This window comes from Crocodylus porosus, unplaced genomic scaffold (assembly GCF_001723895.1).
Source record: "Crocodylus porosus isolate Cpor-Errol unplaced genomic scaffold, CroPor_comp1, whole genome shotgun sequence".
In the NCBI taxonomy this organism is placed as follows: Eukaryota; Metazoa; Chordata; order Crocodylia; family Crocodylidae; genus Crocodylus; species Crocodylus porosus.
The window spans coordinates 235,767-249,045 of NW_017728904.1; the positions used below are offsets into that span (position 1 = coordinate 235,767).

General features: G+C 53.3%; 2 protein-coding genes across 2 annotated transcripts in view; both read left to right on the top strand.

The window, feature by feature from the left end:
* LOC109324738 (protein S100-A12-like) overlaps positions 1-1,299 on the top strand; it is a 21,580-nt gene extending 20,281 nt beyond the window's left edge. Inside the window, exon 4 of the transcript XR_002104992.1 lies at positions 1,288-1,299. The gene's annotated coding sequence lies outside the window, so the exon portion shown is untranslated. The remainder of the gene's footprint in view (positions 1-1,287) is intronic.
* A 5,958-nt stretch (positions 1,300-7,257) lies between these two features.
* On the top strand, positions 7,258-9,367 carry LOC109324734 (protein MRP-126-like). Its single transcript, XM_019556768.1, has 3 exons — positions 7,258-7,365; positions 7,978-8,130; positions 9,076-9,367. The coding sequence occupies exons 1-3, from the start codon at positions 7,285-7,287 to the stop codon at positions 9,262-9,264; spliced, it is 423 nt and encodes a 140-aa protein (XP_019412313.1). The 5' UTR covers positions 7,258-7,284; the 3' UTR covers positions 9,265-9,367.
* The last annotated feature ends 3,912 nt before the right edge of the window (positions 9,368-13,279 follow it).

The following is a 13,279-nucleotide window of genomic DNA, read 5'->3' on the forward strand; positions in this document are numbered from 1 at the left end:
ATTGGCCTGTAGTTACTTGGATCCTCCTTCCTCCCCTTCTTGAAAATAGGGACCACATTGGCCCTTTTCCAGTCCTCCGGGACCTGGCCCGTGCGCCACGAGTGTTCAGGTATTCTTGCCAGTAGCTGTGCAGTGACATCGGCCAGTGCCTTCAGTACCCTCGGATGGAGCTCGTCCGGGCCTGCCAACTTAAATGCATCCAGTCTTTCCAAGTGACTCTGCACCATCTCAGGGTCAACGCTTGGTGGCCTGGCGCCCAGCTGTTGCCTCTCTATGATCCCATTGTGAGACTTGTCTTGCCTCTCATTTAGGAACACTGAGGCAAAGACCTCAGTGAGGAGTTCAGCCTTGTCCCCCCTATCTGTCACCAATTGCCTTTGCCCGTTCAGTAGCGGTCCTATACCGCCCTGGGCCTTCCTTTTACTCCCTGTGTATCTGAAAAACAATTTTTTTGTTATCCTTAACTTGGGATGCCATCCTCCGCTCCATGGTAGCTTTGGCCTTTCTCACTGCCTCCCTACAACTGCAAGCTGAGGAGGCATACTTCTCTTTAGTAATTTCTCCGTTTCCACTGCTTATATGCCCCACTTTTTGCCCTTAGGCTGCTCTGGATTTCTCTGGTCAGCCAAGGAAGCCTCTTGGCCCCTTTCCCCCTTTTTCCCCACATCGGGATCGTCTCCCTCTGTGCCTGAAGGATCGTTTCCTTAAGGCACAGTCACCTTTCCTGGGCTCCCATCTTGCCAAATCTCCTACTCTGCAGTGCATCATTGACTAAATGCCTGAGCTCGCTGAAGTCAGCCTTCCTAAAGTCTAGCACTTCCACCCTACTAGTTACCTTTCCCACGTACAGCCCTGAGCACAGCCTGGGACCAACGTAGAAGCTGGGCTGCGGCATCCCATGTCCTCCGATTCAACTGCCTCTTTCTGTGTCCTCCCTGCCCTCGCCACTGCCCTCGGCTTGCCACTCCAGCCAGACCCCTATAATTCTCTTAGAGCCTTGCTTCCTCTTGGCATCACACGTGCACACACTGAGCAAACAGGATCCACAGGCAACAACAAGAAACCCAGGGAGTGCTTCATGCTGGGACTTGTTGCCTGGCCCTGCCCTACTCGGCCTGGCCCAGTCCTGGGGGCTGTTATTAGCATTCACCATGTCCCAGACTCATTGCAGAGTCTGGGACATGGTGGGATTATTGTTGGGTGGTTTGCATGGATTTAACTGAAAGCAGGGCTGAGTCTTGTTGCAGCAGGTGTCCCAGGCAAGGACTGGAGCATGCCTGGCCCTAGAAACCCCTGGACAACTTCTGAGCTCCTTGCGGGGCTGCTCCCACTATAGCAGCCTTGAGGCTGCTCTCACTTGTGCTGGGGATGAATTGGTCCCTACATGTCTTTGGGGCTGTGCAATGATGGCACGTGGTCTGCACTGAGCAGAGCTCTGATGGAGCAGGGCATCTGGGCCATAGCTGGGCAAGGCATTTGTACCCTTTGCTGTCACCTGCAGAATGAATACTGATGAATCGCCTCTATTCTGCACTGAGGAGGCCATATCTGGAGTCCTGTATCTAGTTATGGGCCCCCCACTACAGAAAGGATGTGGACACATTGGAGAGAGTCCAGTGGAGGGCAATGGAAATGGCTGAGGGGCTGGGGGACATGACATCTGAGGAGAGGCTGAGGGCACTGGACTTATTTAGCCTGCAGAAGAGAAGACTGAGGTGGGATTTAATAGCAGGCTTCAGCTCCCTAAGTGGGGTCGCAAAGAGGGTGGAGCTGGACTGATCCCAGTGGTGGTAGACGACAGGACAAGGGGCAATGGGCTCCAGCTGCAGCAAGGGAAGTTTAGGATGGATGTGAGGAAAAACATTCTCACCAGAAGTGTAGTAAAGCACTGGAACGGATTAACTCAGAGAGGTGGTGGGATCTCCATCTTTGGAGGTATTTAAGACCCAGGTAGACAAAGGCTTGGCTAGGATGATGTCACTGGGGCTGGTCCTGCTTTGAGTGGGAGGTTGGATTAGATGTGACCTCCTGAGGTCCCTTCCAACCCTCATTTTCTGGGATTGTACAACAAGGAAAAGGCACCGAATGCTGCCCAGAACATTGTCCCCCCCCAGTACCAAGCATGGAGCCAGCATTAACCCAGAGACATCCACAGGTCTCTCATCCAGCCTGGTCTTGATTTGGGCATTTATAATAAAGACTTTCTTAAAAATGGGGAGCTTTGTGTGAGCACCAGGGCTTGTTCCAGGAAAGTTGCCCAATGCAGGGTTGGGGGAGTGGCTGCTGGGAAAGCTGGGGAAGAAATGAATAGAGATGGGAAATGTTCAGAGATGGACTGGGTGGACACATTTCATCTGTAAGTCTTCAGGTACTGTTAAACTTTTCTGGCTGAGTCCAGTTGTTAGGAATTGCCAGCACTGGGTGTGTTATGATTTTCATTAGCGATGCACATCTCTGGAATGGGGCATGAATTGGTGCAGCGGAGATTTAAAAGGCTGCAGGCTCAGAGCAAAGCCAGCTGTGTGGTGAATGTGTGCTGCCCAGGTACCGGACCCTTTTTTGCAAAGATTTCTTTCTTTCTTGCATATGAAATCCTGCTGGAAGTGGGAAGATAGAAATGTGGCTCCTTTCCAGAAACCTCCAGCATCCGCTACTACATCTGCGTGTGTGGAGCTTGTGAGATCAGGCCCTGGCTCTGCAGGGCGCACTGCAGAAAAGGAAGTAGACCATGTATGTGTGGCTGAGGCTCAGCTTATGCAACTGGGCAATTTGTTCTAGGGATCCAGGCATGTAGGAGGGCTGACAGGCATGCTCAGGCAGAGGACTGTCCTTTCTCCCACCTCTGATACCTGATGCATAATTGACCTGTAGCATTCATGCTCTGCTGGGCACATCACGTGTCTTGTCCCTCCCACCTCTGCTTCCCAGGGAAGGTCCATTTTTGTTCTAATAAGGCAATGTGTTTCAGCGGCTAGCGAATGAGACGGGCTGCAGGACGCCTGGGTTCACTAGCTACTAGCTATAGGGAGCTGGAAGTCTGGGCCAGAGCTGGGCAACTAATACAAATAGCACTATGAATAACTTCTACTGCAGTATAATCAAGTCAACAAATCCACACTCACTGCCTTCAGACATAATGAACAGGACATTAGTGGCTGATCAGCTTGTGAGGTCTTGTCCAGGGGTTCCCAGGTTCCCAGCTCTCATGTCTAGGCTCTTGCACAAGGTAGGCTCTCCCAGTCTGAGGATCAGCGTGGGGGGTCTTCAGAGTGGGCGGCCCATTGAATCCAAGCTACTTCCCAATTTGATACCCGTCTTGTTTATATAACTTCATTTCTCATCTGAACACATGCATTTGCTTATGGTTGTTCACTTATTTTCTATAGCAACAGCCAGTTCTCTATGGCTTGCCCTGCCTTAGAGGGTCCCTCTCTGCTCAAGACCATACATTGTTTTCCTGTTCTTAACCAATTTCTTAGGATTCTTAATTCATCCTGACATAGAAAAGCTGCATTTTACAGAAACAAGGCTCGTTGCTGGGAAAGTCAAGCTCCTTATGCCAAGAGGCCTTTGTTTGAGGCTAACACTAGGGAGGTGACCTGGTTATAGTGCTGTATTACAGTGCTCTTGGAAGCGACCTCAATGTTTGTCACCACAATTCAACCTCAAAGTCTTTCTGGTCCGTGGTCCTGGCACTGACATGGTGGATGGAGGGGGACTATGGGCCAGTCAGCAAGGGCTCCTCTGGTCTTGTCTTGTGCTTGTGGGTCCCAAGAGGTGTGCAGGCAGCCCTGGCACCGAGCTGCCAACCCCTCTGTAGGACCTAGAATAGCTGTGAAGACCCTCCCAGGGCTGCAGCTAGCAGGGAATTTAGGAGAGGTTGCTAATTTTCGGCTCTTAACAATCCTGCCTTGCTGCTAGTCTGCGGACAGGACCCCTGGCTGCCAGCTGCTGCATGAAGAGAGAGCCAGGGGGAATGAGGACAGGGGCCCCGGAGAGGCCAGGTTTGCACCAGAGCGCAGGGGCCAATGTTCCTGCACTCAGGGCCAGCTGATTATGACTGATTTGACTGGGGTGAAAGCGGAGCTGCTTGTAAACCCGGCCTGTAAGGAGCTGGGACCAGCCCAGCCAGACTGCAAAAAGCCTTGTGGTCAGTCCAGACTCACTGGCCTCCTTGGGGTGCAGTTGTCTGCAGGGGCGAGTCTGCATCATGCTGGAGACACGTCCGGGAGCCAAGCCCTGCAGCTGCGGCCTTGCTGTAGGTGGGGAGGAGGGCGTGGGATGCAGCTGGCAAGAGACAAATTGTCCCCCCTCAGCACCGGGGAGCTTCCCCTGTGTTTATCATGTCTGCTGCAAGTGGAAGGGCTTGAAAAATTGCAGGGAGGGTGGAGAGACCAACCTGCTGGCCGTGCCGGGATCCAGCCTGTTCAGCCTTGCCAGGAATGCTGCTGTGCCAGAAAATCTTCCACCACCCACCCAGGGCATGTCCAAAGGTGGAGAAGCCCAAGCGCCACTTGCTGCAATGGTTATCAGACAGCGTGGCAGGGAATGGGGCCGCCTTGTGCAATAGGGCCGCACGCTTCAGGACAGGGCTGGGGCCCTGGCACCACCCTGGTGTTAAGGACTGGAGCCTGCCAACACCTATGAGGCATGCAGGGGAGAACAGCGTTCCTCGTGCTCTCTAGGGCAGCAGCATGCCAGTCCCTGCTCGCCGCAGGGTGCTGGGAGAGCCCAGCCATGGCTCTGACCTTGCCTGGAGGTGCTTGTATTCCTACATGGGGAAGCATTGCAAAGAAATCCCAGGTCCTCCCAAGACTGTGGGCACTGGGTACATACAAGCGCTGAGCTCTTGGGAAAACCAGGCCTTGACTTTGAGTGCAGGGGGTATGGCTGCCTGGCCCCACTGGCCTGCAGAAAGGGTCTGAAAACAGAGGCCCCCAGGAGAGGAGGTCTCTGACTTATTTCGGTTCCAGTCACTAAGCCAAGGGAGAGACAAGACCTGCATGTCCCGATGCCTGTGCCAGTCTCCCTCTGTCCTGAACATCTCTGGGATCAGGAGCCCCATCCATGCCAAGTGGTCTGTCCAAGCATGTGGCATAGACCCTCCGCTGTCTGCCAGCGTGCAGTGCTGCTTTGATAGCACAGAGGCCAGCACCAAAACTCACCCCCAGCTGCTCAAGGGTGTTTGCCAAGAGCCCGATATTATTACCTCTGGGCTTCTTGCCTGCTGGGGGCCGACCTGTTGCTTCAGTAGACCATTGCTGATGTAGGCTAGGGCACGCATTCCCACCCCCGTGCTCCACCACCAAACCAAGTAACCAGCTCTATGCTTACAGCTTCCTTCAGAGTTGGGGCAAGAGAGACTCCTGGATGGTGATTCTTGCCCTAGTGCTCCTGCTCAAGGAGGAAGACACCAGTGCAAGACTGGGATGATCTAGCTGGGGATGGTCCTGCTTTGAGCAGGGGTTTGGACTAGATGTGATCTACTGAGGTCCCTTCCCACCTTCATTTTCTATGAAAGGCTCTGTTGATTTCTGCTGCGGGTGTGCCAAGGGATGGGATCCTGCTCAGACCAGAAAAGCAGGCTGCAGAGTGCAGGCTATTTCATGAGCAGTGGTGTGGCCAGGACGTGATCTCCAACTTCCCTGTCTCTAAAAGGAGGATGCTGGCCCTATGAAGTTGGGAAACTTCCATTGCAGCACACACTGGGTCAACTGTCAGCACTGCTGCAAGGCGAGATCGTGCATTGCTTCACTGTTATAGTGTTTACTTGATGCCACGGGGTGCCAGGGATGGGGTACTCACTCAGACCTCCATACCTTTGGGGTTCTGTCCTCGAGTCCCCTCAACATGATGATCCCTGTTCTGAGACAGAAGCCCGAAAATCCTTTATCCTCTTTGATACAAAGCCCATCCAAGTGAGCATCCTGGTCTCCTCTTTGCAAACCCTGGTTGGCCAACAGCTGGCAAACTTCATGGATATGCCTTTTAAATAATGAAAGCCAACCTTATAGCTCCACCCAGCCCCTCCAGGGTCAGGAACAGGTTGAATTAAGGGAGCAGTGTTATTACTGGCTTGAGCTGCTGGCAGCCAGCTCAGAGATGGGAATTTCATGCATTTCTGTAGCATTTTGGCACTCGGGTTTGGGCACACCATGCTGGGTACTTCCCATACTCACAGCGGGAGAGATGCTGTCCTGCTGGTAAAGCAAAGAGTCAAACCTCACTTAAAGGCAGGGGAAAGAAAGAATCAGCCCTTGGTAACTTGGCCAGTGTCCTACAGTGTGGGACAGCACGTGGATCTGCTGGCAGCCAGGCCGGGGTCTGACAGAGGCACTTTGTCTGACACAGAGGAAGGCCTGAGTCTGGGGTGCTGCATCTAGTCCGTCTCAGCTAGAACCCCTCTTCTGCCCTGCTAACTGCCACATTTGCCCATATTGCAAATGCCATTGTGCCCACGGAGGGCTGGGCCTTGGGACATCTCAGTCCTACTGAAATGAAACCAACCTGGTTCGATTCCAGGCCCCTTTGGGAAATGCCAGCTCTTGGCTTTCACTCATTTCTTGTCTACAGGAAAACACTAGATGAGGAATTCTCCTCTTGCAAAATGCTCAGCAAGCTCCCAGCAGGGCAGATGCTTTTGACGCCCTGGGTTCCTACTTGACATCTCTGGGTTTCTCTTGTGAGCTCCCTGTGGGGGTTTGCACACTTCACAGTGCCACTATGGCATGGCAGGCATCCCGTGGCACCCATGAAAGGATTGTGCATCACCCTGGTTGAGAATCACAGGTTCACCTGATGATCCAGGCATGCATTTATCCAGGGTACAAACCTGTCTGCTCACACCTGATGCCCTTGTAACACCGAGCCCTGGGGGCCCTGGAAGTGAGAGAGGAGCATGTACATCTCCCCAGACCTCCCCACTTGGCTTCCCATGCCCTGGCCAGCATAATCCAGACCAAAAACCCCTCTGAGCCCTGCCACATGTAAAGCAATTGCACATTTGGCCTCAACCAGGAAGAAGTCACCACAATGAGGTGGTTTTACAGCTTGGAGGTGCGGGCTGCACTGCTTGGGCCCCAGAGTGGGTGTGAGCAGCGTGAAGAATCTGACCAAGAGATGAGGAAAAAAGTGCCAGGAAACTTTTTTTAAGGAAGTGCCCTGAGGTCTTGAGTAATGCAGTGGTATGTGCGAGGTGGGGCTGCAGGCAGGTGGAAGGGGGGAAATTGCATAATCGGGGAAAGGGCTGGGACCTTGGACACACGATAAAAGCCGGAGCCCGCCATGCAGTCTGCATCTCCGCTGGAGCCCTCCGACCAGACTGCATCTCAGCTAGAGGACCTCTCTTTTGCCAAGATGACCAAGGTAAGTCCTGGCTGTCTGGGCTTCCTCTGTTTCTTGTGAATGCTTTGCCATGAGTGTGCAGCACCAGGCTGGGGTCTTCCCTGCCCATTTCTTCCCCAGGCTGTCTGTCAGCAGGGTGATGCAGGGAGGATATTTGTTGCTGAGCTAGTTTCAGACATAGCATTGCTGATTTTTGCACCCCCTGAGAAGGGAGAAGCCCTGCTGTAATGCATGCTGCTGCTCTGACAGCTGCCTAGGCCTGATTGCAGCTTGAGTTCCTTGGTTGAGGTTTGAGAAGCCCATTGGTATTCAGGAACCACCGCTTTTAGCTGCCCGACTTGCGACCCCTTCCAGGGACCTCGTTTCCAAACAGTGGGTGCTCAGTGCTTTGCCAGGCTCAGGCTCTGTCCCAGCATCTGGAAACAGAGACTTGCAGTGCCGCACATCTGTGGGCCCCAGAGAGGAACTGATGCATCTCTCTGCAGAGAGCCGCTCTCCTCATTCAGAGCAAGAGACCCTTCATGAGTACAGACCGCAGAAGTTTGCCCTGCCCTGTGAGTCCTCTCTGCAGAGCAATGTGGTGGTTGCTGCTCATAGCTAATCTGGCTCAATTGTTTCCTTGCTATTTGCCAGAAATGCCCTGAAGCTCAGACCGAGCTGGAACAATCCATTGAGAAGATCATTGACGTTTTCCATGTGTATTCAGTACGCGTGGGACACTTTGACACCCTGACCAAGATGGAGCTGAAACTACTGATTCAAAAGCAGCTTCCAAACTACTTGAAGGTGCGTGAAATCCATTTGGGGTCAGCTGTTTGCTGCCTGGCAGGGAGGAGATCTTCAGCAATATCAATCTGTGTAGCCCCCTCCCAAGGAAACAGAGCTATTCTGTCCCCTTCACTTTGCCCCTGCACTTGCGTCCTCTCCCCACCCCAAATCCCTCAGAGTTGCCTCTCAGGCTGGTTGCAGAGAACTCCTATGAGATCCAGGGGACGTGCAATCCAAATAGGAACCCCCAGGGCAGGATACAGGGGGCATGGGGGAGATTGCTTTTCCTTTTTTTTTAAAAGCACCCATCTCACCAGATGAAAAGTGATTTTTCTGTGCAGGGATCTGATCGAGGTCCTAATCCAGAACCCAGCTCTGGAGGAGATGATGCCCAGAAAGGTCTAGTGCAGAAAGAAAGCACAGCAGCAAATGCTGGGTGTGAGCCAGTGCTAGAACAGCATCTTAATTGTGTCCAGGGCTGCATTTCCTTCTCCTGCATCCCTATCTAGTGAGGTCCAGACTCCTCCCTTGCACCCTGACCTACAGCCCTGATGTTCCCATCTGCAGTGAGGGGTGAAGCCAGGAGACACATGGCCATAAGTGCCTAGTGTCTAAGGATGCTCCATGTGCCTGAAGAAGGGTGTTTGTACCGGAATACTTGCAAAGAACAATTTTTCAACTATTTGGTTGGTCTAATAAAAGCTATTTCATTTAATAAAAGATAGTCTTAGTTGGTCTAATAAAAGATATCACTTGTTTGCCTAGTGTCTAAGGAAGATTTTAACCTGTAGATCTCCAAGGGGTTGGGTCCTATCTGGCTGTCTACAGTGGCCTGTCCCCTTCCTGGGCTGTCCGAGGTTGGGGTGGGAAGACTGTCAGTCTGACCCCATCCTCATTGCTTCTTGGAGTGCAAGAAGCCCACCCACTCGTCCTGCTGCCCCTTCCCCTCTCCTCCTCCTGCAGAACCAGACCAGTCCCGGCCAGATTGATGCACTGTTCAAGGATCTGGACAAGAACAAGGATCAGCAGCTGAGCTTCGGGGAGTTCATGGTCCTGATCACCAGGGTGACCATCGCGACCCATGAGCACCTGCACCACTGTGGAGAAGGAGAGGGCCAGCATCAGCATCAGGATGAGCATCATCATCACTAAAGCAGAGGGGATCATGAGCCGGGGCCCGAACCCATGGGGCATCTCCCTTTGCAGGCTCTGATGTTCAATTTGGCCTCTAAATAATAAAGATTTGCTTCAAATACCCCATGCATGCCAGTCTCCATTTGTGCTTGCCCAGACACTGGGCCAGCCGGCCCCCTGAAACGTCATGCAGAACAGGAGCCTGGGACTCATGGAGCTTGGCCTGACAGCCCTGAGGAGCGTGAAGGGCCCCAAGCATAAGCCAATTCCAGCAGCTGCAGCCATCTCAGGGAAATTTCTTTGACCTGCGAGGCCTGGCAGAAGCCTGGGGCCCTCTCTGTCTGTCTCTGATGCCCCTTGCTGCCTCTCCGTGTTGCCACATCACTAAGATGCTGTAAGCCCCTTGCCCCTCTGCCTCCCCTCCTCCCCAGCCATGGTCCATGCCACCCCAGGGGGCTGCAAGGCCATGCTCCATGGTCCACACCCGGTGTGTGGCATTACCTGAGCCCCTCTCCCATTCAGGTGTCATGATGAGGGGGCGGGAGGGTCCCTGGAGGAGTTGAGGATGGTGAACGGGCTGGTGATGCAAAGAGCTCTGTGCAGGGCTGCAGGTCCATCTGGCTCGGGGGCCGTGCACACAGAGGTCCCGGCAGGTTTAGCGCTCACTATCGATGGGGACTGTGTGGCTCACGGCATGGCTGTTTCAGTTCACGTCCAGGCAAGGAGGCAGAGGAGCAAGGACAGGGGCAAGGGGCAAGGGAGAGTGAACATCCAGGCAGGGAGTCCTGGAGCCCCTGACACAGCCCAGCCACGGGGGAAGTCAAAGCAGGTTCAGTGGCTCCAAGGGTCCGATCCTGAAGTCAGGACCAGGACTGCGATGGGGCAGGGGCTGAACACAGGCTGGAGACAGGGCCCATGTCAGTGAGACAGCAACGGGAGCCCACAGGAGGGTGCACAGATGACTGCAGCCTCCTGCCCCTGCCTGGTTCCTCCGGATCTTTCTCTCCCGCCATCGGGACAGGAAGGGAGATGGCTCTGAATCAAGGTGAAGGTCTGACAGGGCTCCCAGCTCTGCCCGGGCCTCCCTGGGGCAGGACCTCTCTTTGCAAGGACATTTCCCTCCTCACCCTGTGCCTTCAGGCTGGGATCTCCCTGGAGCTGGGCCTGTCTCCTCTGCCCGTGCTTCACCCTGCATGGCGGGGCTGTGCGCTCAGCTGCCAGTGCAAACAAACTAGCCCACTGCAACAAGTTTGAGGACGGGGTTTAGTCTGCCTCCTATCTGGGGGTCCACACATATCCCACTGCCGAAGACAAGGAAACAAGCTCCCTGGAAGTAAGCCCCAGGGTTTAGCTTTCAGTTCTTACTCAGCAGGGATGGATCCACTAGCACCCCTTTCATTCTCGCTCCACCCAAAGTTTAGTCAGGCAGCACTGAGTGTAATCGTTTTAAGTCGTTTAAGTGAACAACCACAACTAGAGGAAGAGAACAGACCTTTAATAATACCACAGCACATGTTCCTGCATCTCCCCCCACACCATGTTCAAATTCCTCTTGTTATAAGACATCTTCTTGTAAGGGACTGTCTCCAAAGTCTAACCCTTATCACTACATCTTCCCCTTTTCTATAAATAACCACCACTATATAAGAACAAAAAAACTCCACAACAACAACACAACAGCAATGCAAAACAAAACAACCCCAACCACAGAAAATCCATAACCCGAAGGGGAGAGGTTACCAGTAGGGCTGCGCGAAATTTCCCTTCCAGTCCCCGTGCTCTGGGGGAGGGATGGAAAAACTGTATAAAAGGCAGCATTGTTTAAACTGGTTTGCTTTCTGCCTCGGGGTCTGACAGTTACTGAGCTGTGTCTTCTAGCAGCACAGGAGTGTTAGGCAACGAAGGCTACTACTAGCATTGATTTGAATGATTTCCTACTTTCCTAGCCTAGCAAGAGGGATTCCAGAATACCTTTTTCTTTCTTCTAGATCCTTTTGTTTTATTATTATATTCATTGATTTATTCTTTTCAATTTTATAATTATATTGTATAGGATATTACACTATAGAATTTAATTTATATAGGAAGGGAGATGCATTTATATTTTATTTCTATACATTTATACCTTGCAACATAGAAGACCACACACCTCAGAGAATTTATATAGGAATGTGGATACTTTTACGTATTTGTATAAAAGCAAGACACTATAAAACACACCATGAAGCATGGTGGAAGGGCAGCTGGCGAGCCTTCAGGGAGGGGCAGAAGAGAAGGTAGAGGGAGAGGTGTAAGTTCCTCCCCCAGACCGAGACACAGACCGTTTCCTACCATTAGCAGGGATGAGGCTTCCAGAAGCAGCAAGGAGAGGGGAGCAGGGCCAGTGCCACTGCCTGTGCCTGAGACTGCATCCCCTCCAAGAGCACCAGTCATAACCTATCCCCCCCCCCGCCATGACAACAAGGAACAGCACCAGCACCAGCATGACAGTCTCCTGCGGAGCCTTCCAGTGCCAGAGGAAGAGCTGGCACTGGATCTGGATCTCAGTGCCTTAGCAAGGGAAATTCTGGGGAAGGAGAGGGAGTTTGTGCTCCAAACCTCTCAAGTTTCCCCTAGAGACAGGTCTCCTTCCCGTGAACACTTCAGAGGAGGCTTAGGTAAAGGTTGTGGAGGCAAGTGGCTCAGCTGAGTCCACCCCTCCTGTTGCTGTGCCTCTGCCTGCTGAGGAGGGGAAAATTTCAGCATCCACACAGGTACCCACACCTCAGAAGTGAGTGAGTAGTGTGGTCTGGGATCATTTTGAGCTGGCAGATTATCCCACATACTCTATCTGCCTGCACTGCCGAACCAAAATCAGCTGGGGCAAAGGAATAAAACACAGGGATGCTGATGCATCTCTGCAGGCACCAACGCCTTGCCCTTGCTCCCTCCTCAGCCTGACACCAGCGGGAGCATGCCCAAAGGGAAGTCCCCCTCTCACTCCAAAGCCCCCTTCCCCCCAAAGCAGAGGCAGGCCACCCTGGAACGGTGGGGGAAAGGTGGACAGGAAGCGGGGGGCGTTGCATTGGTGAGTGAAACCACCCAGAGCACTGGGGAGATGCTTTCTCTCAATGGCCAGGCCTTCTCCCTAGTTGAGCAGCCGGGGTTCAGGCAGCTCATGGTACTCATGGCCCCTTCCTACCAAGTGCCTGCACACGCCACCCTCCCTGTATGAGGCATGCAGGGAGTACTTGAGCAGGGAGCTGTGCAAGGCAGGTCCGCAGGTGGCCTTACACTCACCTCGGACATCAGGAGCAGCCAGGGTGGAGATCACATCTACTTTTCCCTCACAGGGCACTGGTATGACCAGTCAGGCCATTGGTGGGCTCTCCTTCAAGCTGAGGTGATGGATGAGTCCCACACGGCAACTGAGATTATGGGGGCCTTGACCCGCTCAGTGCAGGGGTGGCTCGCTGGGCAGGGTGAGCTCACCCATAGGTTCATGGTCACTGACAATGGGGTCAATATGGTTAAGGAGGTTCGTGATGTCAACTTTGATGGCATCTGTTGTGTGGCACACAAGTTTCACCTCATTGTCAGGCGTGCCTTGGAGGGGGACATGGTGCTGGTGACGGCGCCAGCACCACCAGCAAGTTCATTTCCAAATGTAGGAAGGTGGCGGGCTACTTCCACTGGAGCATCAAGTGGGGCAAGATGCTGTGGGACAAACAAGCAGAGCTGAGCATCCCGCAGCACAAAATCATGCAGGACCTGGAGACTTGGTGGAACTCCACATACTTGACGCTCAAGAGGCTGGTGGAGCAACAGAAGGCCATCCATAAGATGGCCTTGCTTGGAGAGATTGGGATCAGCGGCCCCCTTAACAAAGCTGAGTGGGATACCATCTCCCAGATCTTGGTGGTCCTCAAGCCATTCCTCCAGGCCACCAAGACCCTCCGCACTGGTGATGCCCTCCCTAGCCAGGTGACCCCCATAGTGAGGGAACTTCAGAGCAAATGGAGAACCTCCAGGGGATCAGTGTTCCTGGATGGGG

Excerpts from the sequence above, each read along its gene's own strand:
- LOC109324734 (XM_019556768.1), top strand. The coding sequence starts at position 7,285 with ATGCAGTCTGCATCTCCGCTGGAGCCCTCCGACCAGACTGCATCTCAG. Across the intron at positions 7,366-7,977 it reads CTTTTGCCAAGATGACCAAG|AAATGCCCTGAAGCTCAGAC; the intron begins GTAAGTCCTGGC and ends GCTATTTGCCAG. Across the intron at positions 8,131-9,075 it reads AGCTTCCAAACTACTTGAAG|AACCAGACCAGTCCCGGCCA; the intron begins GTGCGTGAAATC and ends CTCCTCCTGCAG.